The sequence below is a fragment of the Hemiscyllium ocellatum genome, chromosome 43 (genome assembly GCF_020745735.1).
Source record: "Hemiscyllium ocellatum isolate sHemOce1 chromosome 43, sHemOce1.pat.X.cur, whole genome shotgun sequence".
In the NCBI taxonomy this organism is placed as follows: domain Eukaryota; kingdom Metazoa; phylum Chordata; class Chondrichthyes; order Orectolobiformes; family Hemiscylliidae; genus Hemiscyllium; species Hemiscyllium ocellatum.
The window spans coordinates 23,330,454-23,357,376 of record NC_083443.1 but is presented as its reverse complement, the minus strand read 5'-3'; the positions used below and the strand labels follow the sequence as shown (position 1 = coordinate 23,357,376).

The following is a 26,923-nucleotide window of genomic DNA, read 5'->3' as shown; positions in this document are numbered from 1 at the left end:
ACTTGTTGACCGTAACGAATGTGTCTACAGATTTCCGGAGGCAGTTTCATTATGGAGTATCAAGGCAAAAAGGGTAATAGAGGAATTAGTAGCTTTCTTCACACAGTATGGGCTACCCAGAGAGATTCAGTCAGACCAAGGGTCAAATTTTACTGTTATGCTGTTTGAGGTGGTTATGGATAGCTTAAGTATACAGCACTTTAATCCAGTGTCTATCATCCTGAATCCCAAGGAAATTTAGAAAGGTGGCATTAGACTGCAAAGACCCTGTTGACAACGTACTGTCAGGATTACCTGAATGATTAGGATAAAGGTATTCCATTCGTATTGTTTGCCATTAGAGATGCCCCAAATGAATCTACTCAGTTTACTCACTTGGAGTTAATATTCGGGCATGAAATGAGAGGCTCTTTGAAATTAATTAAAGAAACATTGACAGGACCAAAGTCTGAGATCTCACACTTAGACTATGTATCGGAGGTAAGGGAGAGACTAAATACAGTAGGTGAGTTAGCTAAACAGCACCTAAAGAGGACACAATGTAGAATGAAGCAGGTGGCAGATAAAAGCTCTGAGACACTGACAGTTTCCCAAGGGGATGAGGTGCTTGTACGGTGACCAGTGGTAGGAGATCCCTTCAAAGCCAGGTTTAGTGGTCCCTATCAAAGTGAGAAAATTTGAGTCAGATGAACTATTTAGTAAAAATGTCAGATTTCAAAAAAGCAAGGTATCGGGTATGTCACGTGAACATATTGAAATAGTATTACACCAGAGAGAAAGAACTGGAGGAACAGATGTTAGTTACTGCTCTGCATAGTGAGGAATCAAATCCAGATTATGTGCCTCAAAGTAAATTAAAAAATAAAGAAGTCCTTGAGGAGTGGGGCAGATTAGTAAGCTGTTTTAGGAGCATAGAATACAGCTGAAAGACTGTGTAAGGACATATGTAAGAATCAGATGAGGAGAAATTGTACATGAAGTAGACATAGGAAATACTGTTGCGATAAAACACCACCCCTATCGGCTTAATCCTTTCAAAACCAGACAGGTCTAAATGGAGGTGGAGGCCATGCTCGACAAGGACATAATCAAACCACGCCAGAGCGGGTGGAGTTTACCGATAGTCTTAGTTCCCAAACCGAACGGGATTCAACAATTCTGCGTGGATTAGTGGAAGGTCAACACTGTTTCAAAATCTGACTCCTATCCAGTTTCTAGACTGTATCGAGAAAGCCAGTTGCATCAAGTTGGACTTAATGCATGATTACTGGCAGGTATCTTAATCAGAGACGGTGCAAGAAATGTTTGCGTTGGTAATCCCAAATAGGCTATATCAATTTAAAGTGTTGCCCTTTGGAATGAAGAACACACCTGCCACATTCCAAAGACTCATGAATAGAGTTGTGGCTGTGTTAACAAACTGTGCAGTCTACTTGGACGATGTAGTGATCTTTAGTAAGTCCTGGAAAGATCACATTGTGCAGTTGGCAGAGTTCTTTGAACGACTACAAGAAGCAAAACTGATGATAAACATAAACAAAACTGAATTCATGAAAGCAGAGGTGACATTCTTGGGACTTAACATCGGTCATGGAAGGTTGACCCCTACAGAATGCAAAGACAAAAGCCATTGAGAAATGTCCACGACCAACTTCAAAGAGATGTTTGACTCTTAGGACTCAGCAGATTCTATTGCTGAAGTTTGGAACAAACTTCCAGTGTAGTGGCACTGTTACCCAATTTGCTGAAGAAAAAAAAGTGTGGGTGGACAGAACAATGCCAGGAGGCATTTGACCACTTGAAATCGATATTAACCACAAACCAGTTTTAGCTACACCAAACCTTTCAGAAGTCACCATCAATGCTAGTGACATAGGAGTTGGAGTTGTACTCCTACAGGAAGAGGAGATGGGAGTGAACTGCCAGTTGGTTACTTTTCAAAGAAGATCAACATTCTCTAGACAAAATACTCCACAATCGAAAAAGAACTGTTGAGTTTGGTACTGGCCTTTCAACATGTTAACATATACGTCACAAACAATGTATCAGAAACAGCACACGGATCACAATCCTCACATTCTTAGAACGTTTTAAAGACAAGAATATGAGACTATTTCATTGGAGTCTTATATTATTTTAATTTAAAAATTGTATATGTTGCGGGTCATAAGAATGTAATCACAGATATGTTACTGTGGATTTAACCGATAAGGTTTAGATGAGTTTTTACACACACATACACAGGTATTTTGAAAGAAGTTAAGGTGAACTTAGATTAAAGTTATTGCTATGCATGGTAATGTGTTTAAGGAATAGAAGAAAAGAAGCTACCTTTTCATTATGATGGTTCATTTTTTTCCTAAAGGGGGAAGGTGTTATGATGGTGTAAGGGGTGCTGTACCTTTAAGAGTTAAAAAAAAGTGCTGTATCAGATAGTTCTGCTAAGTGTTCTAAATAAAGTAACAATGTAACATTTGGTTGAACAGCTAGGTTAGCTGGGTTTTCTGGATACGACAAAACAAATTCGAATTGAGTCAATCAGATTAAATTATACTCCAAAATACCAAACTCCAATCAAGTTTGGCTTTTAATATTGTCAATACTAAATTCAACTACACAATCCAATGGTTTGGGTTATAAGACCAGGAAAAACTGAACAGTTTGAGGAGAACTGCCGAAAGATCAACAGATGTAGTCTGCTCGTAAAAACTCTAAGAGGTGCCTGTCTAGAGACGGAGTTTGCACAGAGAAAAAAACATCGACACTGACCTGGAGAGCAAATCTACAGAAGAAGATAAAAAGAGAAGATTTCACAGCTGACTGGTTTTGAAATATGATTTTTTTGTTAAATCTTAATCAGAACCTTTATTGGACTAGTATTGTAGAAAGGAAAGTAAAAGATAAGTTAGAGGAAGGAGTTGTAAATAGTTGTTAGTTAATTATTCTCTGTTAGACTTTAAGAAATAAGGTTGTAATTTTTACTTGATAGTTCTTGGCCTCTCGAATTTTCACAGATTACTGCACAGGATAAATCTTTTCTGTGCAGTTGGTTTAAATTAAGCACAAGGTTTACCCCATGACATAACACCTGTAAGTTTATTTATTATCAGGTAAAGTTGCCACTTTTGGGTGTAATTGATGGCATCAAAGTGAAAAGTCCAACCGGAAATCAATGATTTTTTAACTTATTTTCACTCAAGTTTCCACTCAAGCTCATTTTTAAATTGCTGAACATGCGATGTTAATCAGTGTTATAGACCATAATATTTTTTAAAAACTGTTTCAATTTTTCCCTTGATATATATTTGAGTACAGGCAGCTTATTGCAACTTTATTAGAACAGCTGAAGATGGTTTAATCACAAAACATGCATTTTAAGCAGAATGTCTGGTCAATCATCTGTACTTAAAGTAGCTTTAAATAAATAAAAAATGACTTTAGAAACACTGTGCAGAATCATTGGAACACTAGATATAGAAGCATGAATTCTCCACCACCCTTAGCATATTCAGGCATTCATTAAATCCTGGTTTAACTTCTCCATGAACTTCATTATTCCAGTCTATTCATATATAGTCGGTTCTGATATAACGCTGGAGTTCGGTTCTCGTGCAAACTACAAGAAAGTCACGCGTTATAAACTAATGGGGCCGGAAACGCATTGTAGCCGATACAGGTAAGGAAAGTTTGTGTTCTACAAGTAACTCAATTCTTCAATCTAAATTCTTCAATCTTGTTAAAATCAATTTGTGTTGAAGAAACATGCGTTATAGCAGACCGACTGTATTACTTCATTCCCTTGAATGGATTGAATGACTAATCAGATTATTGCTTTATTAACAAAATATGGGCTTTTGTCCACTTTAACTGTAAGTAGCTTATGTTCATTCTAGGCTGAAGATGTATGTGACTGCTCTGTTAAAAGTTCTGTTTTTAAAAGAAAAAAGTTAGCTTGGAGGGCAGAAGAGGTTGAATCCTTCACTGCAATTTGAGCCCAAAGGTAGCTAATTAACAATAGCTTGATCATTTTACTTTGCAGGGAGGAGAGGGTGAAAGTTTGGGTTGTACAAAATCAGGAGAACAATTTCAACAAAACACCATATATAAACATCTAAAAATGGATTCGCAATAAACGTGAGCACAACTTCACGGCCTCTACTTTTCTTACCTAGTTCTGGAGCTTTGCTCAAGACAAATGCATATGCCCAGAATTTGCTCACAGGTCCATTGTAGAAGCTCTGGTCACACACTGATTGCTTGAAGCCACTGGTGTACAGGACATGCCACATATACCACCCTGTTCTGAAAGCACCAAGTATACTGTTGGGGAAGAAAACATTCGCTATTATTTTCATAACATTGAATATTCCAACTGTATATCGTCAGAATATAGGTTTCAGTTATAAATTAATATAATGGGAATATATTCTTATTTTTAGCATCTTCTTTCTGGATTACCTGTCTGACACTGGAAAGCAAAGTGTTTCTTCTTAATGCTGCGAGTTTGTAACAGTAAGAGGTGAATGGTAGAACAGGATGATATTAATTATGTACAGGTTGGTGATAACAGGAACAAATGATTTTTTAGAAACGAAAACAAATTTCTGGAAAAGCTCAGCAGGTCTGGCAGCATCAGTGAAGAGAAATAAGAGCTAATGTTTTGGGTCCAGTGACCCTTCATCAGAACTCCATGATTCACCTTATCTATATCCTTCATGATTTTATCAACCTCTACAAGGTTACCCCTCAACCTCCTATGCTGCAGTGAAAAACGTCCCAGCCTATCCAGCCTCTCCTTATAACTTAACCCCTCTATTCCTGGCAACATCCTGATAACTAAACTGGAAAACATTCAGAAACAAATTATATCCTTCCAAAGCAGGGCGACCAGAACTGGGCATAGCACTCCAGAAGTAGTCTCACTAACATCCTGTACAACTGCAACATGACTCTTATACTCGAAGGTCTCAGCAATGAAGGCAAGCATGCCAAATGCCTTCTTAACCACTCTGTCAACCAGTGACGCAAATGTCAAAGAATGATATACCTGAACCCCCAAGTCTCTTTTGTTCTACAACACTACGCAGAACCCGACCATTAACTGTATAGATCCTGCCCTTGTTTGTTTTACCAAAATGCAATACCTCACGTTTATCAAAATCAGACTCCATCTGCTACTCTTCACCCCAATGTCTTAATTAATCAAGATCTCTTTGTAATCTTAGATAACCTTCTTCACTGCGAACAATACCACCAATTTTGGTGTCATCAGCAAATTTATAAAGCATGCCTCATATATTCTCATCCAAATCATTTATATAAAATAACAAACTGGACCCATTACCGATCCCTGTGGAACACCGCTGGTCACAGGCCTCCGGTCCAAAAAACAGTCATCAAGCCAATTTTGTATTCAATTTGCAAGCTCACCCTGAATCCCAAGTGATCTAACTTTACTAATTAATCTACCAAGCAAAACCTTGATAAAAGCTTTACTAAAGTCCATGGAAGCAATGTCTACCGCCCTGCACTCATCTCTTTGAATTTGCTAATGAAGTAACCAATCAAGTTGTCAGACACTATTTCCCTTGCTGAAAATATGCTGACTATCCCTAATCAGTCCTTGCCTCTCCAAGTGCATGTAAATCCTTTCAGAATCACGTCCAAGAGGGGAGCAAATTATATTTTTTTTCTTGTAGGCGACAATCACTTGCAGTTATATAGTATTTTCAAAACAGGAATAAATCTGATGCTGATGACTTCACAGATGTAAACAGACCTTCATTCTTTTACAATATCTTCTCCGTATTAGGAAAGGAAGCAATGTTAGGAATTCAACAAAAGAATCGTGTTAAAATATGGTCAACTAGTCAAAATTCAAACTCCGGATTTGATGCCAAATGATATTGAGTATCAACATTTGTCTTGGAATCTTAAGGCTGTGGGTTTAACTCCCATTTCAGAACTTGAGCACAAAACTAAAGTGCATATTCACTCACTGCTGCAGTGATATGTTGCACTGTTGGAATTAAATCAAAGTCTAGATTAGAATGATGCTGGAAAAGCATAGCTCCTCAGATGCTGCCTGAACTGCTGTGCTTTTCTAGCACCACTCTAATCTAGACTCTGGTTTCCAGCATCTGCAGTCATTGTTTTTACCTACCGGAATTAAATCAAAGCCCTGTCTCCCCTCTTAGGTGGATATAAAAGATCCATGGCAATATTTTGAAGAAGGGAGTTGACTAAGCCAGTATTTACCTTTTTAGCCAGTATTTACCTGGGTGTTATCACATTGCTGACTATGGAGCTGACTGCAGATCAACCTTCATATTTCCTCTTTAGCACTGACTACACTTGAAAAATATTTCACCAGCTGTAAATCACATTTGAACATCCTGTGTTTATGAAAGCCACAATATATAATTGACTTTTTTTCTGATAGACTTTCTAAACTATGTTATGCTATTCCTGGGCAATAGTCTATTAAGGCCACCAGAGTCAATTCTTTCGCAAGTGAGTTAAGAGTGCTAAAGTGAAAGTTTTGATTTGTCCAACAGATGGCTCAGTTATCACCCCAACTGAATTCTTTTCACAGTTAAAACAGAACCAAAGTCACATTTGGTCTGTGTGTGAAGATTTACGGAAACATCATCGTATTAGCTGGGATACACGAGTGAGGTTCAAAAATATTGTGTGAGAAAGCCACTGCAGTATAAAGATTGTCAAATTGCTCCAGGCAATCAATGCAAAAGAAAAAGTCAAACTGAGATTTGCAGGGACTACATCAGATGTCAGTAGGTGAACATTTAGGGGGCGGTGATCATTAGGAAGAGGATAGGAGATGACAATGATCAATCCAGAATAATACTAATGAGTTGATTTCAATGGTGCATATTGAAGTTGGGCCAGACAGACTGAAACCAAATATTGGTGAGAAAAACTAACTGTACAATGGACCACCAATAAAGAGGAGATGGTTCGGGTACAGTGAAAGTATATTTCATCAAAAGGGAAAGGTGGGACAAACAAATCCAGTATGCTGTGGATGACAAAGAAGGTGGACAGCAAAGTAAGAAAGAAAGAGCATTTATGATTAATGTCAGATAATGAATACAATTAAGAACAAAGGTAAAAACAGAAGGATCAGAAGGGAGTTGGAAAAGCAAATAAGAGAAGCAAAGAAGGAACAGGCATGGCTGACGTGTTCAGTGAATACTTTATATCTGTACTTAATGGCAAAGTAGATGTTGCATAGGCCATGGTGACAGAACAGGAAAGGTGGTTTTGAGAGAGGTTTAACATTGAGAAGGCATTGGTAAGGTACCCAAACTGCATGACATGCAACCAAGCAATGGAAATTGTAACAGCACGGCATGAATTTCTCAATATTCCCTGGATTCAGTGATAATGCCCAAGGGCTGGAGAATTGCAAACATTACACCCTTGTTCAAAAGTTGTGAATATAAGCCCAGTAATTACAGGTCTGTTATTTTATTTTAGTGGTGGAGAAACTGCTATAAATAATTATTCAGAATAGAATTAATAGTCACATGGAAAAATGTGGCTTACTGAGAAATAGCCAGTATGGATTTGTTAGAGGGAAGTCAATTCAACTAATTTGTTCAATTATGTTTTGAAAAGGTCAAAGCTTTTGATACAGTGCCACACTACAGCCTTCTAAGTAAATTAGTGGTCATGGAATAAAAAAGTCAGTAGCAACAGGGAAGCAAAATTGGCTGAGAAAGAGGAAACAGAGAGATGTCTAATAGTTTTTTTTTAAACTCTAGGAAGTCTATTGTTGTGTTCTCCAGGTGTTAGTATGAGACCCTTGATTTCCTGATGTACATAAATGATCTAGATCTTGGTGTGCGGGAAGAATTTCAAAGTTTGCAAACTACACAAAACTTGGGAGTACTTAGAGTACATAAGGACAGTGTAGAAGTTCAAAGGACATTGCAAGTAGGTGGGATGGGAATGAAGTTCAATGTAGAGCAGTCTGAGATGATACAGAACAAGAGCGAAGAGGTTATGGTGAATGTATTTAAGATCTTGGCTGGAATATTATGTACTATTTAGGTGTCACACTCGGAAGGATTTGAACACAAAGAGTGCAAAATAGGTTTGCGTGAACAGTTCCAAGAGATGAGAAACTTCAGTTATGGAGATAAATTGAAGAAGTTGGGACTGTTTTCCAAAGAGAGCAGATTTGATAGAAATTTTCAAAATCACAATGGGCCCAGACACAACAAAACTGTTTCTGCTTGTAAAAGGAACAAGAACCAGGGTTAAATTATTCTGCAAAAGAAGCAAATATAAGATAAGAAAACATGCTTTCACTCAAAGGTTTAACAATAGAATATCCTACCTGGAAATAAGAAGGTGGAGGCAAATTTGATTGAGGTATTCAAAAAGGATAGGAGATCATGATTTAAATAGAAAGAATGTGCAGGGTTACAGAGATATGGCAGAAGTTTGGCAATAAGTCAATGCAGACACAACAGACCAATACTATAATTCTGTACTGCTCTGAGATTGCAAGGTTACCTGTATGCTCTGTAGCCTTACTGCATCACATATTCGATACAATTTAGGCAGCTAAATGCAAGCTTAACCTAATGTAAACCAGTAATTTCTATATCTCGTTTAATTTAAACATTCATTTTATTTAGTGGCATGGAAACTGAACAATGCATTTTTATCTCCCTTCCCCATTAATGACACTAATGACCCTAAAATTGTGCATAACATTATGTCTGTACCAATTAGGCAGGGACAGGCATATCTCCACGAACCTAGCATTTTGAGCTGCCACATGGAGATACAGCCACATTCAATGATGTAGCAATAATATTACAAATAATTCTGAACTCATGTCTCTTAAGAGCCATTGGACTATTTCTAGCATTTCCATGCCTGATAGTGCTGATTGAAAATGAATGATTGCTTTGAAAAGGCCTGTCATTTTAACATTATTCTTTCTTTGCTTTCACACAATACCCACATCAAACTAGGAAGAATTTTCATCTACACTGTCATCACCCCGATAGAAGATTAAACATCTAAGAGTCACACTATAAGAAATACGATGACAATAAGTCATTCGGCCCATTGAGTTAGCTCCACTATTCAATGAGATCATGGGTGATTTGATAATCCTCAAAACCACTTTTGTGCCTTTTCCTCTGTCAACCTCAGCCCCGAATACACTTAATGGCTCTATTCACTATCGTCAGAAAAGAAATTCTTATCATTTGTGTCCCAAGTGGGTGATGCCCTCTCGTCCTACAAACTCCCACAAAGAGAAATAACCTCTCAGCAACAATCCTGTTAAGCCCCTTTGGAATCTTTATGTTTCAATAGTGTTACCTCTTTCATGTAAATTCCAAAGATTTCGCCCAATTCAATTAGCCTTTCCTAACAAGATGTCTCCAAGGCCAAGATTAACCAAGTGAACTTTGTCTGTACTGCCTCCAGTATCAGCATATCTTGCCTTACAAAAAGGGACCAATATTGCGCAGTATTCTAGGTATGATCTAAGTAGTTTTAGTAGTATTGTTTTACTATAGACTTACTTGTTTTTATACTCCATTCCCTTTGAAGTAAAGGCAAACGTTCCATCTACCTTCCCTATTACCTGCTGAACTGAAATTCTAGTTTTTTGTCATTTATATGCAAAAGTCCTGAAATCCCTCTGTGCTCCAGATCTCTCTGTATAAACAGTATTCAGATTCTCCTTTCTTCCTGCCCGACCTTACATCTTCCCTCATTGTATTCCAGATGCCACGTTTTTGCCCAATGACTTCACCTCTTCATATCCCTCTTCAGAATCTTTGAGTCATCCTCACTAATTGTCTTCTCACCTATTTTGTGTCATCTGCAAACTCTGTGATAGTGCAGTCACTTCCTTCATCCAAGTCATTAATATAAATAATTGTGGCTCCAGCACTGATCCCAGTGGAACTCAATTAGTTAAAGATTGCCATTCTGAAAATGTCCCCCTTATTCCAATTCAGTCTTCTCTTAGTCAGCCAAATTTCTATGCAGGAGCTCTTATCAAGTGGCCTGCATGTAGTACCTTGTCAAACATCTTTTAGAAACCAAATATATTACCTGAGCCAGAAGTGGCAAGTAGAATATTCATCTTAGCTTCCTTCAGAGGTCCTCAGCACCATAGATGTTTCTTTTCAGCCAATTCAATTCACACCATAATATCAAGAAATAGTTGGAGGACCTGCATACTGCAAAGGCTATAGGCTCTTACAACAAACTGGCAATATCACTGTAAATGTAATACTGAGAACTTGCCGTACCCTTAGCCAAGTTGTTGCAATACAGCCACTATTTTGGCATCTATCCAACAATATTAAAAATTGCTGAGGTATGCCAGCTACAAAAATGGCAGGAAAAAAATACAACACTGCCAAGTACTGCCCCATCAGTCTATTCTCTATCATTAATAGTGATGGAAGACACTGTCAACACTGCTATCAAGCAGCACCTGCTTAGCAATAACCTAGTCAATGACTGTCAGTTTGGGTTCTGCAAGGGCCACTCAGCTCTTGACCTCCTTACTGCCTTGGTTTAAATATGTTTTAGAGCCAAGTTCTGGAAGTGAAAAAAATGAATGGCCTTGATATCAAGGGATGCATTTGAACAGGATAGGCAAAGAGCCCTCATAAAACTCCAGTCTATGGGAATATGGAGAAAACAATTACCTCTGGTTGGAGTCACATCGGGCTTGCTGAAAGATGGTTATGTTTGTTGAAGATGTGTCATCTCAGTAGTGTCCTCGAGCCAACAGTCATCAGCTGCTTCATCAATGACATGCCCTCCATCAAGATGTCAGAAATTGAGATGTTTGCTGATATTGCACATTGCTGAGCAATACTTGCAACTCCTCAGACACTGAACAATCATGTACAAATGCAGAAACAAAATCTGGGCAAAATCAGGCTGGGGTTGACAAGTAGCAAGTAACGTTTGTGACACACAAACACGAGACAATGACCATCGCTAACAAGAGAGAATCTAATTATTGTCCCTTGACATTCAACAGTATAATCATCACCAATCCTGTACTAACAACAGCCTGGTGATTACCAGAAACTGAATTGGCCGAGCCAAAAGAATACCGTGGCTACTGAGGTCTACAAATCCTGCAACAAATAACTCACTTCCTGATTCCCCAAAGCTAGTTTACCATCTCAGACACAAGTCAAGTTTAATAGAATACTCTCCACTTGACTCATTTGAATACTCTCCTAAATGAGTGCAGCTCCAACATGACTCAAGAAGATTGACAAAGCAACCAACTTGATTTGTACCACATCCACAAACATTCATTCTCTGTACCGCTGACATTCAATGGCAACAGTGTGTACTATCTACAAGAGAAATTCACCAAGACTCCTTAATCAGCACCTTCCAAACCCTCAAACCACTGACATCCAGAATAAGAGCAGCAGATAACTGGAAACACCACCACTTGCAAGTTCCCATCCAAGCCACTTACCATCCTGACTTCGAAGAATATTGCCGTTCTGTCACTGATGCGGAATCAAATTCTTAGACCTCTCTCCCCATTGGCATTGTGGGTCTACTTACATCAAATGGATTGCAGCTGTAGAAAAAATCTGCTCACTAGCACCTTTTTTAGGGCAATTAGAATATGCAATAAGCGCTGGCCCAACCAACAACACCCATATCCCATGAATGAAAAAAACATCAGAAGTTAGATCACGTGAAATACAGGGAGAACTAGCCATTTGAATATAGAACTGACTCAAAGTGAGTAAAGAGAGAGTGGTGGTGGGGGGGCTGCTTTTTAGACTGGAGGCCTGTGACCAGTGGTATGCCATAAAGATTGGTGCTGGTTCCACTGCTTTTTGTCATTTATATAAACGATTTGGATGTGAACATAGGAGGTATAGCTAGGAAATTTACAGATGACACCAAAATTAGAGGTCTAGTGCACAGTGAAGAAGATTACCCCTCAGAGTACAACGGGATCTTGATCACATGGGCTAATGGACTGAAGAGTGGCAGATGGATTCTGGATTAGTGATGCTGGAAGAGCACAGCAGTTCAGGCAGCATCCAAAGTGCAGCGAAATCGACGTTTCGGGCAAAAGCCCTTCATCAGGAGTTTAGTTTCGATAAATGAGAGGTGCTACATTTTGGAAAGGCAAATCAGGCTAGGACTTATACACTTAATGGTAAGGTCCTGGAGAGTGTTGCTGAACAATGAGACCTTGGAGTCAGGTTCATAGTTCCTTGAAAGTCGAATCACAGGTAGATAGGATAGTGAAGGTGGTGTTTGGTACGCTTCCTTTATTGGTCAGTGCATTGAGTAGAGGAATTGGGAGGTCATTTTGCAGCTGTACAGGACATTGGTTAGGCCACATTTGGAATACTGTGTGCAATTCTAGTCTCCCTGTTGTAGGAAGGATGTTGTGAAACTTGAAAGGGTTCAAAAAAGATTTACAAGGATGTTGCCAGGGTTGGAGGGTTTAAGCTATAGAGAGTGGCTGAGTAGATTGGGGCTGTTTTCCCGGGAGCGACAGAAGTTGAGGGGTGACCTTGTAGAGGTTTATAAAATCATGAGGGGCATGGATAGGTTGAATAGACAAGGTCTTTTCCCCAGGGTGGGGGGGGGAGTCCAAAACTGGCAGAGGGTGATGTGATAAAGAATGAACTGCCAAAGGAAGTGACGGAGACAAGTACAATTACATTTAAAAGGCATCCGAATGTGTATATGCATAAGAAGGTTTTAGAGGAGTAAGGGCCAAATTCTTGCAAATGGGAGTAGATTAACTTAGGTTATCTGGTCGGCAAGGACAAATTGGAATGAAGTATCTGTTTCTGTGATGTACATCTCTATGACTGTAAGATTCTGCAATGAGTATTTAATCATGTAACTTTAAAAAAAGTTCTGGGATTTACATATGGATACAAATATAATTATATATCACCAACATGGTCATTCTAAAAGGTGAAAGACTTAAGCTAAATTTGTTTAATATTACATTCCATGACACTGCAATTCTGTTGCTATAAAGTCTATGTCTTATGATTCTGCTCCAAACCAGCTTATGAAGAAACAGTGCTTCAAAAGCGAGTGATTCCAAATAAACCTGTTGGACTACAACCTTGTGTTGTGATTTTTAACTTTGTGCACTCCAGTCCAACACCAGCACCTCCAAATCATATTTTAATCAAATATGATGAAAATACACAAAATGAGCTAAGAATGAATTCAAAATTCACTCCACTGATTTTAGACACAGTGTTGAATGAATACGCAGATAAACCAATGAGATGAACTTGATATAACTGTGACATGTAAAAGCACTGAGTATGTTGCTTGGTAGTCTTACCACCAGTCTATTTATAAACATCATTTACAGGCAGCCTGAAAGTCTAGCCTGAGTTTGTATGAAGAACAGAATTTGAGGGTAATGTTTACAATTCCAACATGGAGATGGGAGGAATGAAACAGCAAAAGTTTTTAATTTACAAAGAACAGCCCCAGGGCATTCTAGAGTCCGTCCTCATTTTGTATATCAAGCACTTGCTAAAATGGGTTTGGGAGACCGTGTGAGATGGTGGTTAGGAAGTAATGCACTTAAAGAATGCTTAAGGGCTAAATGTATGAGACAAGGCCTTTGAATAATTTTATGTGAATGGAAATGGAACAAAGAAGAAAGCAAATCAAACTGCAAAAATGTTGGCAAAATTGCCATTATTTGCTTACTAGTAATCATACAAAAACCTTGTCTTTCTTTTGCAGACATATGTAGGGGAAGAAGTTTTATGAGGAAAAGCCCAATGTTCCATGCATGCACCAATTGCCAGTTCTGGAAGATGTTGCTGCACACAGGGCTCTGTGGTCCACATAGAAGTAGGAAAAATGAGGGAGAATGCAGGAAGTATGTCTCCTTCCTTTCCTTCTATCTCGAAAAATACCACTCAATACTGAAAAGAAACAGCATCCCTTCCTAACTGCACTGGAGATGTACCTACTCACCGTGGACTGCAATTAAAGAGTCATACAGCACGGCCACAGACCCTTCGGTCCAACCAGTCCATGCTGAACATAATCCCAAATTAAATTCGTACCACTTGCCTGCTCTTGGCCCATATTCCTCCAAACCTTTGTTATTCATGGATCCAACTAAATGTCTTTTAAACACTGTAACTGCACCCGTATCCACCACTTCTTCAGCAAGTTCATTCCACACTTGAACCATTCTCTTGTTGAAGGAGGTAGCTCGCTACCAACTCCTCAAGGGAAATTAGGAACAGGCAATATACTCTGCTTAGCCGGTAATGAAAAAAAGTGAAATTCAAAAGTCTGGAAGCCTAGATCTATGAAACAGATCTGTTTTCGGAAAGCAGGCAAAGAAATCGTGTTCATACTGCAAGATATCAGAGTACGTTACTTCTGTTAAATCTGGTCTGGGAAGGATGTGTCAGCCTTTTATGCAATTCCCCATCCTGCATCATCCAAGTGATGCACAGAATTGACATTTATTTAATTTGAATCAGATCTTGTTGGAGTATAGCCAGGAGTAACCATGCCTCTCATGATTTAAAATGCATTCAGGGCACTTTGTCACCTTGCATTATATGAGAGTTGACCTAAATATATCCATTGTCTTGAGCATGTTTCTAGGAATATAGAGATAGAGGACTCACTGCTGGGATTTTTATATTGTATTTCAGACTGCAGCAGCTATACAAACAGACCTAGAAAAAATATGCGAAGTTAATACATTTGTCCGGATTCAGTCAAGAGTTTATTCAGGTAGAATTTCATTAACAGGCACCATATTTCCAAGTTTTTCTTAAATAACTGACTGACAACGTTCAATTTTAGTTGTTACGGTCACTCTTATCTAAAATGTCACTAATGTAAACATTATATGGTGAAACACTTCATTTGGTTAATATCAGGGGTAGATTCTGTCAAAGCATAATTAAACTTTTAAAGGGCTAGTGTTTAAACAAAGATCTGTGTTAGCATTTTTTTCTGGTTTATAACAAATGTAATGTTGAAAAGAATTACAAGAGCTAAATACCTACTTTATCATCAAGTATTGGTCCTGATCCTCATGGTGTATGAAGGTCAGTGCTTTCACAATAAACATCGTTTCTTTCAATTATTAGTTTCAATTTGCAAATAAATCAGTGAGGTTTAAACTGATTCTTTATTTGTATTTTATATTTAAGTCCAGTATTCAAAGGAAAACATGCAAACTGAAAAGACCTGATACAGATGGCAAACCGCTTGTTTATGCTTTGAACAATCAACTAAACTTTAATAGGTAGATTTGCTCTCTTTTTTGTAATCTGATGATCTGTATAGTAAATCTGACAAATGTTCAATGGAAATATCATGCAAACATGGCAACTTCCCTCTTGCATACTGTACTTGAGACACACAGCAAAACCATTATTAGATTCATTGTGAATTGCACACAATCTTAATCTTTTCCAATACATTAGCTCTTTTACCAGAAAATCTAACTTTGATTATGGGTGACAATGAGGAGGATTATTAAAACCGTACAAGTTTTACACATACACCAACCTGGAGAAGGATGGCATAACAACAAGGTATTAAAATATTTATACTAGGTGATGACTGACAGATTGGAATGCAAAATCAACTCTGTGGTAAATTAGCTTCTAGTCACTTTTAGCTTTCTTGGAACCAGCAAGGAGTGCTGAATGCTCTGGCAGAACCCAAACTGAATATCGGTGAGCAAGTTATTGCTGAGCAGGAGTTGCTTGATAGCACTGTCGATGACTTCGTCCATCACTTTACTGGTGTAGAGTAGACTGATGAAGCAGTAATCGACCAGCTTGGATTTGTCCTGCATTTTGTGTAAAGATCATACCTGAGCAATTGTCCACTTTGTCAGGTAGATGTCAGTGTTGTGGCTATGCTGGAGCAGTTTGCCTAGGATTGTCGCAAATTCTGCAGCACAAGTCACGGTGGACTGATTGGTAAAGTTAGATCACACGGGATTCAGGGAGAGTTTGCCAACTGGTTATAAAATCGGCTTGATGGTAAGAGACAGAGAATGGTGGAGGAGGGTTGTTTATCGTGACCAGCGGTGATCTGCAGGGATCAGTGCTGGGTTTGTCATTTATCTGAATGACTTCGATGAGAAATTAGGAAGCATGGCTAGTAAGATAGTGGTGACACCAAAATTGGTAGTATACTGGACAGTGAAGAAGGTTATCTAAGATTACAAAGAGATCTTGATCAATTGGGCCAATGGGCTGAGGAGTGACAGATGGAGTTTAATTTGGATAAATGTAAGGTATTGCATTTTAGCAAGAAAAATAAGGGCAAGATTTATAAAGTTAATGGTAGGGCCCTGGATATTGTTGTCGAATACAGAGACCTAAAGGTTCAGGTACATAAATATTTTGAAAGTTGTAACACAGGTAGACAGAGTGGGAAAGGCGGCATTTGGCATGCTTGCCTTCATTGCTCAGACTGAGTACAGGATTTGGGATATCATGTTGCAGTTGTACAGAACATTGGTGAGGCCACTTTTGAAGTACTGTGTTTAGTTCTGGTCACACTGCCGTAGGAAGGATATTATTAAAGAGGGTGCAGAAATGAATACCAAGGATGTTACCAGGACTGGAGGGTTTGAATTATAAGGATAAGCTGGAACATCTTTCACTGGAACGTAGGAGTTTGAGGAGTGACCTTATAGAGGTTCATAAAATCAGGCAGGGTATAGATAAGGTGAATAGGAAAGGTCCTTTTCCCTGGGGTAGGGGAGTTCAAAACTAGACAGCATATTTTTTAAGTTGATTGGCAAAAGATTTAAACACGGAGGGTGGTTCATACATGTAATAAACTCCTAGAGGAAGTTGTAGATGCCAATACAATTACAACATTTAAAAGACATTTGGATAAGCACATGAATTGGAAAGGTTTAGCAGGATAGGGGCCAAATGCAGACAAATGTTGAGTTTAGTTTTGGAAACTTGTGAGCTTGGACAAGTTGGACCGAAGGGTCTGTTTCTGTGCTGTATGACTTTATGACTCCAGTACTGAAACGTTATCAGTGTATCTTTGCAGTAAGCAGTGCCTCCATCTATTTCTGGAGATCACGTGGAATTAACTGAATTTGCTGAAGACTGGCAACCGCGATGCAGGAGTCCTCTGGAGATGGCCAAAGTGAATCATCCACTCTGCACTTCTGGCTAAAGGTTGCTCTGAATGCTTTAAGTGTTATCATTTGCACGGGTGTGCTTTTTCTCCCATCATTGAGGAAGGGATATTTGTGCAGCGTCCTCCTCCAGTGAGTTTTTGATTGCCCACCTCCATTCACAACTGAATGTGGCTGGACTGGAGAGCTTAGATCTGATCAATTTGTTCTACAATCACTTAATTGCTGGCTTGCAACTAGTTCTGTTTTGCAGCTTCTCCAGGTTAACACTTCATTTTTAGGTATGCTTACAGCAGCTCCTGGCATGTCCTCCAGCATTCCTCGTTTAACCTGGATTGCTCCCTGGTTTGATAATAATGGTAAAGTGGGGGAAATGTTGGTTCATGAGGTTGCAGATTGTAATGGAGTAAAATTCTGCTTCTGCTGCTGGTCTACAGCATCTCATAGATCCATCATGTATAGTTGTTAGATCAGTTACAAGTCTGTGCCATTGAACACAGTGATGGTGCCACATGACACAATGTAAGGTAGTCTCAATCTGAAAGCAAGACTTCATCTCCATGAAGACTGGAATGGTCACACTTACTAATACTGCCATGGAGAGATGCATCTGTAGCAGATAGACTGGTGACAATGAGGTCAAGTAAGTTTCTACCTCTTGTTGGTTCCATCATCACCTGCTGTACCCAGTCTAGCAGCAATGTCTCATCGGATTCAATCAGCTTGATCAGTAGTTCTGCTACTGAGCCATGCTTGGTAGTAGACATTGAACTCCCTCACCCAAAGCATATTCTCCTTCCTGGTCACACTGAGTGTTTCCTCTAAGTGTTGTTCAATGTGGAGGAAACAGAGTCATCAGCCAAGGAAGGATGTTATGTGGCAACCAGGAGGAGATTGTCTCCATTTTTGACCTGATGTTGAGGTCTCCCAAAGCAACTCCCTCCTAACTGTACACCATGGTGCTGCTATCTCTGCTGGCCAGTCTTGCCAGTGGCACAGGGCATATCCTTAAGGATGGTGATGATGTCTGGGACATTGCAAAATATGGTTCCATGAGTATATCCTTGCCAGGCTATTGCTTGACTAGTCTGAGACAGCTGTCTCAATTTATCAATAGTTCCAAATGTTAGTAAGGAAGCCTTTGTAGGATAGGGTCAATTGGCTGTTTTTGCCATTGATGTTTCTCATTCCAAGGCCAATATTAGGTGTACTGTCAGGTTTCATTCCTTTTTTGAGACCTTCCATTTATTACACAAATGATTAACTTGCTGGGCAATTTGGAGAAAGTTGAGAGTCAACCACGCTGTTGAGAGTCTAAAGTCACAAGTAGGCCAAACCAGGTAAGGCCAGCAGATTTCTCTCCCTGAAGTGTATTAGTGAACCAGAAAGGTTTTTCCAACAATTAACAGTGGTTTCATGGTCACTGTTAGGCTTTTTATTTTTATTAAATTCAAATTCAATGACAGAATTTGAAACCAGATCCTTGGAACCTTAGGTGAGTTACTAGATTGATAATCTTACAATAATATCAGTGGGTCATCACCTTCCCTCATTTACGCAGTTGATTCCCAAAGCTCAATTTGCTAAGAATCTGTGAACCTCATAGTAAACTTAGAAAGACCAACTAGAGTACTAACCTCTACCTTTCATTTTATTATTAGTATTAGCATTTTTACTTTAAAAATTACCTAGACTGGACATAAATATTTAGCAAAAATTGTTTAGTTGTATCATGAATCTAGTCATTTTATTATTGAAATTTGTCTACGTTATCCTCTGATGGTAAAATCCTTAACTGTTCTTTGGACCATTGCATTGTTAAATTTAAGACAGTGATCCCAGAGTTTGGGAGACTTCACCTGGCCACTCCTATCGGTTTCTAATTTCTCTCTTAATTTTCTACCAAGTTTCCAATTGGCATATGAAACACGAATAATCTTATCTGCCTACTATTTTAAAGTGAAATTGCCATTATATATCAACCACTCACCTGAATAAAGCAAGCGTCAGTGACCACAAGACTAATGGTTTCCGAAGTTCAAACTTCTTCCGCTCTCTCATGTAATACTGCCCAGCAAAGATCAACGCAGCATAAACTGCAGAAAACAGAAACGACTTGCTCCTAAAAAGAAACAGCAGAAAAGTAACGAAAGGTAGATTGTTGAATTTTACATAGAGAAAACCATTGACTGATGTCCTGCTGATTTCAAACACCAGCAAAACTGGAATTAAAAATGTTTGATTTGAAAAATTATTTAAAGCTTGAAATGATGTAGAAGCGTGCAACAGCTCATGGGAGCCCTAATATGTTGGAACACAGAATAGCAAGCTTTGGATTTTCCGATCAAATCCATTCATCTCAACTATTTGTTACAGGAAGGTGAAAAAATTATTTAAAGCCAAGCACTGTCCAAAGGAATAAGTTACTAAGTTAGGAGTAAGAGAATAAACTAATAGGTACAGGCACAGTTCCCAATTATATTGTAGGCTTGAACATATTTTGTACATGTTGATATTTAAAAGTTTTATTTTAACAATTAGGTAATTTTGTATTATTTTAACACAAGCAAATAATTACACTTTTCCTTACTTCTTGGGTTGTTAAGGGTAATTTATTGTTAGTGTTGATGATAATGGTTCAAGTAATAATTTTCCATTGTTAAAAATCACACAACACCAGGTTACAGTCCAACAGGTTGATTTGGAGCACTAGCTTTCGGAGCACTGCTCCTTCATCAGGTGGTTGTGGAGTATAAGATTGTAAGACACAGAATTTATAGCAAAAGTTTACAGTGTGATGTAACTGAAATTATATATTGACAAAGACCTGGATTGTTCGTTAAGTTTCTCATCTTTTAGAATGAACATGTTGATTTCAGTTCTTTCAGATATAAATCGCAGAACATTTAGAAGTTACATTCTCAAGTGAGCATTAACTATTGGTATCATGTCGGCCCAGATAATGCAGTTATGGTGTGAGCTATCCTGTGTGAGACTGTCTGTGCCACAATGGTCAAACTGATTCTAATCTAAAAAACAGATTTACAGAATCTTACATGGATTCATGCAGTTATTGAGCAAAGTAAAATGTAATTCTGCAGTTACAAATTCACCCCACAAACTTACATGTGTATGTGTGCATGTGGGTGCGTGTGGGGGAGTGGGGTTTTAAGTGTCTGTGAGAGAATGTGTGTGTGAGAGTGAGAGTATAAAGGGGTATAAGTCTGTGAAAGGGTGCATGTGTGAGCATATGATAGAGTGTCTGCATGAGTGTATGGGTCTGTAGGAGTGCGAGTGCTTGTGTATGCGCGCGCATGTCTGTGTGTGTGTATAGTGCAATGGGGTCACTGGCAGTGTGACATGAACCGAAGGTTCTGGTTGAGGCCATCCCCACGGGTATCGAACTTGGCTATCAGCCTCCGTTTTGGAGGACGATCACCTGAAGATTTAAGGTCGGAAGTCCTGAACCGCTGAAGTGTTCTGCAACTGGGAGGGAACACTCCTGTCTGTTGATTGTTGTGCAATGCCCATTCATCAATTGCTGTAGCCTCTGCTTGGTCTCGCCAATGTATCATGCCTCAGGGCATCCTTGCCTGCAGCGTATGAGATAGACAACGTTGACTGAATCACATGAGTACCTGCAAAGTACAAACAAGGAGGTGTCCCCACGCATAATGGTGGTATCCGTGTCAACACTCTGACATGTCTTACAGCGTCCACCGTGACAAGGTTCATTCTATAAGATGAGAAACTTAACAAACAATCCAGGTATTTGTCAATATATAATTTCATCACACTGTAAACTTTTGCTATAAATTCTGTGTCTTACGATCTTATACTCTACAACCACCTGATGAAGGAGCAGTGCTCTGAAAGTTAGTGCTTCCAAATAAACCTGTTGGACTATAACCTGGTGTTGTGAATTTTCAACTTTGTACACCCCCGTCCAACACTGGCATCTCCAAATCATTTTCCATTGCTTCATATGTGTTCTCTATTTGCCTGTTTCTCACTCATTTGCAACATATTAATTCCACTAAGTGGCCTGGGAATTAAGTTCAAACTTCTAATCTGTGTTTATCTGTGATCATAAACTATTTTGTTCAATTTTTCTCTTAATTATAAGATCTCTAGCAGATATCTGAACTATAATGATGCATTTATGTGGCATCTTTTACATTGAAATATTTCAAAACCCTTTGCACAATTAATTTGTTTTAAGTATAATGACTACTCCATGGAGCCATACAGACTTTGAAGGTGAAAGGTATTGTTAAAGTAGAGATTTGAGACGGCCCAGGGAATCCCTTGTAGACTCAGATCTGTAAGCCTCTCTCTTGGTTCATTCTGAAGATCGTACTCTTTGGAAGTCTGGAATAAAAAACCTCTTACAGACAGATTAGTTTAATTTGAGTCATCCCCTTTATTTAGGAATAGCATCACTGTTACAACATAACACTGATACCAATAAGCTAAACTAACTAGGTTCTAATAACCTAGGAGAATAGGGTACCAGCTCTTCAAGTGCCCCAGCAAGCTACTCCAATGTACTGATGCAAAGTGGCTTCCTTTATACAAAAGTTTACAGAAACATTGCATGTTCTTAATTACACAGATAACAGTGAAAGACAATAAATTGTAAGGAAGAAAAGTTAATTGACAGGCTCTGTACGCTTGACGAATCACTCCCACAAGTTCTAAGCCGTTCATCACGTGGGAAAACATACCAAGCTGAGTTTGGTGCCTGCTAGCGAGTTAAACTTCTATCATAAAGCGGTACCAGTCTAAGCTAATTGGAGAGTTCATAAGGAAACCTTGCACAGCTCACATGTCAGATACAACTGTTTAACAAAATGGCTTCTTAGCTTTTTAAGCATTGAATCATTCTGTATCTGAAGCTGAGATGTTACCGTAAAGTTGCATTTAAACTGATTCATTAATTTTTGAACTAAACATGATTTCTTTTCAGGGTCATGATTCAAATTCAGATAAGACATAAGATCTGATTAGTTAGAATGGACAGTGGGACAGTCTGTAAGGTATGTAGAGTGGTCTGCAAGAACAGCAAGTAAGTTAAAGCCTCATCAATATCACCTTTTACAGAGTTTGAATTTAATGACCGGTAATGGCTATTCAATATCATAAAGTCCCAAAATGCAATTAAACGCAATCATAGCAGGTAAGTACTAAGAGTTAATTTCCTACTGGCTTAAACAGCTTCAGCACTTCCACAGATTCTATCAACAAACACATCGACCTGGACCCAATATACCAGCCACGGCAGCGGACAGCTGGAACTGACAACTGGAAGCAGCAGAGACAAACCACTATAAATGCCGGAGGAAACATCACAAAAGTGCTTCACAGGAGGCTCCCAAGCACTGAGGATGTCACTTACACAGGGGACGAAACGTTTGCAACACAAATTCCCAGATCGGCGAACAGAACCACAACAACTAAACTGGTCTCTCTCTCTCTCTAGTGTCCTTTTGAACTCTCAAGTCAGGGTCTTGTAACAGCAAAGATGTTTTTCTCTCTGTGTTTGCCCCGCTTGCGAGTGGGATCTGACCGTCAATGACAGTACCGAGTTTCGTTTCAGGGTCAGAATCAAACACGGTCATTAATTTCACAAGGAAACGGCCGTGAGTGTTATCACCTTAGTGTCTTGTTCACACAAATTCACCGATGTTAAGGCAAAAGTTCTTAATTGCCATAGAGCATCTCGTTATGACTTGAGAGCACAGATGTCCCTATCTTCTGCATTCCTTGAGTTCCCCCCTTTTTCTGAGCCTTCCTGCCTGTCTATTTTCTAGTGTGCAGCAAAAATGTTTGATAATTCACCATTACATTTTAGCCTAAATATTTAAAAACAAGTTTTAAGGATATAGACTTTCTCAGTATGAACCATCTCGAGCACAGCCTCACCTGCCTTGTATGAGAGGTCTTTCATAGATCAAATTGGATAGACTATTTCCACTTGAAGGAGGATCAATATTCAAAGGACAAAGATATAAGATTATTGGCAAAATGAGCTCAAGAAAGATTAGTTTCTGTAGCAAGTTGTTATGTTACTTGATGCAATGCTTGAAGGAATAGTAATAGCAGATGCAATAGTAAGTTTCAAAACATAATTCGATATAATTCGAAAGGGAATTTTTATTACTCTGAGATGTGGACATCACTGACAAGACTAGCTTTTGTTGTCTATCCCAACTGCTCTTGAACTGAGAGGCTTGCTCTGCCATTTCAGAGGATAATTAAAAGTCCTAACAGTTTTCCTTTCTTAACGGGAAGAAATCTTAGAGCTTGTACGATTGGAGATACAGCAGACACAATGTGTTAGAGGAAGGGATGAGAAGAATTTCTTTTCCTCTCAGAGACATTTTTCTTTCCCAATGGTGGAGGCAATGGCATCAAATATATTTAATGTTATGTTAGATTCTCAAGGCAAGGGAGTTAAATAGGAAGAGGCTAGATCGGAAAGTGGACTCGAGGCCACAATCAGATCAGCCACGATCTTATCAAATGGCAGAGCAGGCTGAAGGGGCCAAATGGTCTTCTGAAGGCTTATATACATGTTCTGTGACCCTATGAAAGGCTCAGTAGAACGTAGCTGCTCATAGGAGTTAACTGTATTCTTCAGATATCCTAAGCTATTCAGACAAAAGTGAAGAATTGTAGAGCAAGATAGGAAGGACATACTGGCACTGGAGCATGTCCAGTGGAGATTCACACGGATGATCCCTGGAATGGTAGGCCTAACTTATGAATGGCTGAGGATCCTGGGATTGTATTCATTAGAGTTTAGAAGGTTGAGGGGAGATATCATAAAAACTTACACACTGGTTGAGATGATTTGAACAAGTCAGCATGGATTGAGTAAGGGGACATCTTGCCTGACAAACCTGTTAGAATTATTTGAAGAGGTAACAAGTATGTTAGACCAGGGTAACCCAGTGGATGTTATCTATCTTCTTTGAAAAAGCTTTGATAAGGTGCCTCACAGGAGGTTGCTGAGTAAGGCGAGGGCCCATGGTGTCCGAGCTGAGCTACTGGCATAGACTGAAGATTGGCTGTCTGACAAAGGCACTGAGTTGGGATAAAGGGTTCTTTTTCAGAGTGGCAACTGGTGACAAATGGTGTTCCGCAGGGTTCAATGTTGGGGCCACAGCTGTTCACTTTACATATTAATGATCTGGATGAAGGGACCGGGGGCATTCTGGCGAAGTTCACCGATGATACGAAGTTAGGCCGACAGACAGGTAGTACTGAGGAGGTGGGGAAGCTGCAGAAAGATTTAGACAGTTTAGGAGAGTGGTTCAGGAAATGGCTGATGAAATTCAACATGAGCAAATGCAATGTCTTGCACTTTGGGAAAAAAAGAATACAGACATGGACTATTTTCTAAATGGTGAGAAAATTCATAAAGACAAAATACAAAGGGATCTGGAGTGCTCGTTCAGGATTCTCTAACAGGTGACTTGTGGGCTGAGTCCGTGATTAAGAAAGCAAATGAAATGTTGTCATTTATCTCAAGAAGGTTGGAATATAAAAGCAGTGATGTGCTTCTGAGACTTTATAAAGCTCTAGTTAGGCCCCATTTAGAATACTGTGTCCAATTTTGGGCCCCACACCTCAGGAAGGACATACTGGCACTGGAGCATGTCCAGTGGAGATTCACACAGATGGTCCCTGGAATGGTAGGCCTAACATACGATGAATGGCTGAGGACCCTGGGATTGTATTCATTAGAGTTTAGGAGAAAGTGAGGACTGCAGATACTGGAGACCAGAGTTGAAAAATGTGGTGCTGGAAAAACACAGCAGGCCAGGCAGCATCCAACAAGCAAGAGAATCGACGTTTTGGGCATAAACCTTTCTTCAGGAATCAGCCCTTCCTGAAGGAGGGCTTATGCCCGAAACGTCAATTCCCTTGCTCCTCGGATGCTGCCTGGCCTTCATTAGAGTTTAGAAGGTTGAAGGGAGATCTAATAAAAACTTACAAGATAATGCATGGCTTAGAAAGGGTGGACACTGGGAATGTGTTTCCATTAGGTGGGGAGACTAGGACCCATGGGCATAGCCTTAAAATTAGAGGGGGGTCAATTTAGAAAGGAAATGAGGAGACACTTCTTCAGCCAGACAGTGGTGGGCCTGTGGAATTCATTGCCATGGAGCGCAGTGGAGGCCGGGACATTAAATGTCTTCAAGGCAGAAACTGATAAATTCTTGATCTCGTAAGGAATTAAGGGCTACGAGGAGAGTGCGGGTAAGTGGAGTTTAATCACAGCCATGATTAAATGGACTTGATGGACCCAACTGCCTTACTTCCATTCCTATGTCTTAGGGTCTTATGTGAGTTATTCAATGTAATTAAATTCCTAATCCTTGTCAAAATGTTGAAGGAGATAGAGAGCAGAATTTGGAAAATTTGCCAAAGGACTGTGAGAAGCTCAATAACTCAACTATTCTCAAACTTATCATATGTCACCTCAAGCATCAATAACTTCCATTTAATAAACACTTTTCAATGTTCTGAGGCAATCTCTGGGACCAACTGCTAAATCAACTTTAATACTATGATACAACAGATCATCCAAAATTTAATAGCCATCATAGAACCATCACAGAATCATAGAATCCCTACAGTGTGGAAAGAGGCCCTTCAGGCCTCCAAAGAGTAACCCACCCAGGCCCATTCCCCTACCCTATATTTACCCCTAACTGATGCAACTAACCTAAATATCCCGGAACACTATGGGTAATTTAGGATGACCAATTCACCTAACCTGCACATCTTTTGGATTGTGGGAGGAAACTGGAGCACCAAGAGGAAACCCACACAGACACTGGGAGAACGTGCAAACTCGACAGAGACAGTCACCTGAGGCTGAATTCAAACCTGGGTCCTGGGTGCTGTGAGGCAGCAGTGCCTGCACCAAAATTTTCCAGTGGTACCATATTAACCAGATTTTGCTGACTGTTTATGATTAGATTAGATTTCCTACAGCCCTTCAGCCCAATAAGTCCACACTCGCCCACGGAAACAACATCATAAAGCAGATCCAAAAATTTCTCAAACTATAAAAATGGTCTCAACTGCCCCCAATTTAAGCTGGAAGTTGCTTTTTTGTGTAAATGTCTCGTACTCGGTCTTCCACAAAGGCAAACAAGGCAAAAAATTGGTTAAAAACTCCAGGTTTTTGAAGTAAACATAGTTTATCTTTCAGTTTTCCTTAAATGGACTATTATTCAATGTTGAATGTCACTTGTTTAGCATCTTACAGCATACAGTATAATTAGTCATGCTGACACGTAAAAACTCATTGCTTAGGATCTAAAGAACAGGACAGATGAAGGAGTCCATTGATCCTCACCCCAAAGTCTTAGCAGTTTATGGTTACAAAAAAAAACAAACCTTACAATATTCATGGAGATTTTAAAGCTGCACCCAGTTATTTTTATCACAGTTTTTTTTTATTTGTTCATTCCTGTGGGCAAATCTTTACACTGAAGAAAAAGCAAAACATGCGTCAACAAGCAAAGAAAGCAGATGAAAGATACTATTGCAAGAACTAGGCTCAGCTGCTGTCACCAGGCTTGACACTATACTCTGTTCGTTTAACTGCACCAAAATTTTCCAGTAGTACCATATTAACCAGATTTTGTTAACCATTTATGATTAGATTAGATTTCCTACAGTGTGGAAACATGCCCTTCAGCCCAT

General features: G+C 39.2%; 1 protein-coding gene across 2 annotated transcripts in view; it reads right to left on the bottom strand.

Moving 5' to 3' along the window:
• Positions 1–26,923, bottom strand: part of LOC132834980 (elongation of very long chain fatty acids protein 6-like) — a 107,287-nt gene that overhangs the window by 18,374 nt on the left and 61,990 nt on the right. For both annotated transcript variants that reach the window (XM_060854157.1, XM_060854155.1), the window contains exons 2-3: positions 19,188–19,319; positions 4,169–4,320 (exon numbers count right to left, since the gene is read on the bottom strand). In XM_060854157.1, the coding sequence (XP_060710140.1) occupies positions 4,169–4,320; positions 19,188–19,319 (284 nt within the window). The remainder of the gene's footprint in view (positions 1–4,168; positions 4,321–19,187; positions 19,320–26,923) is intronic.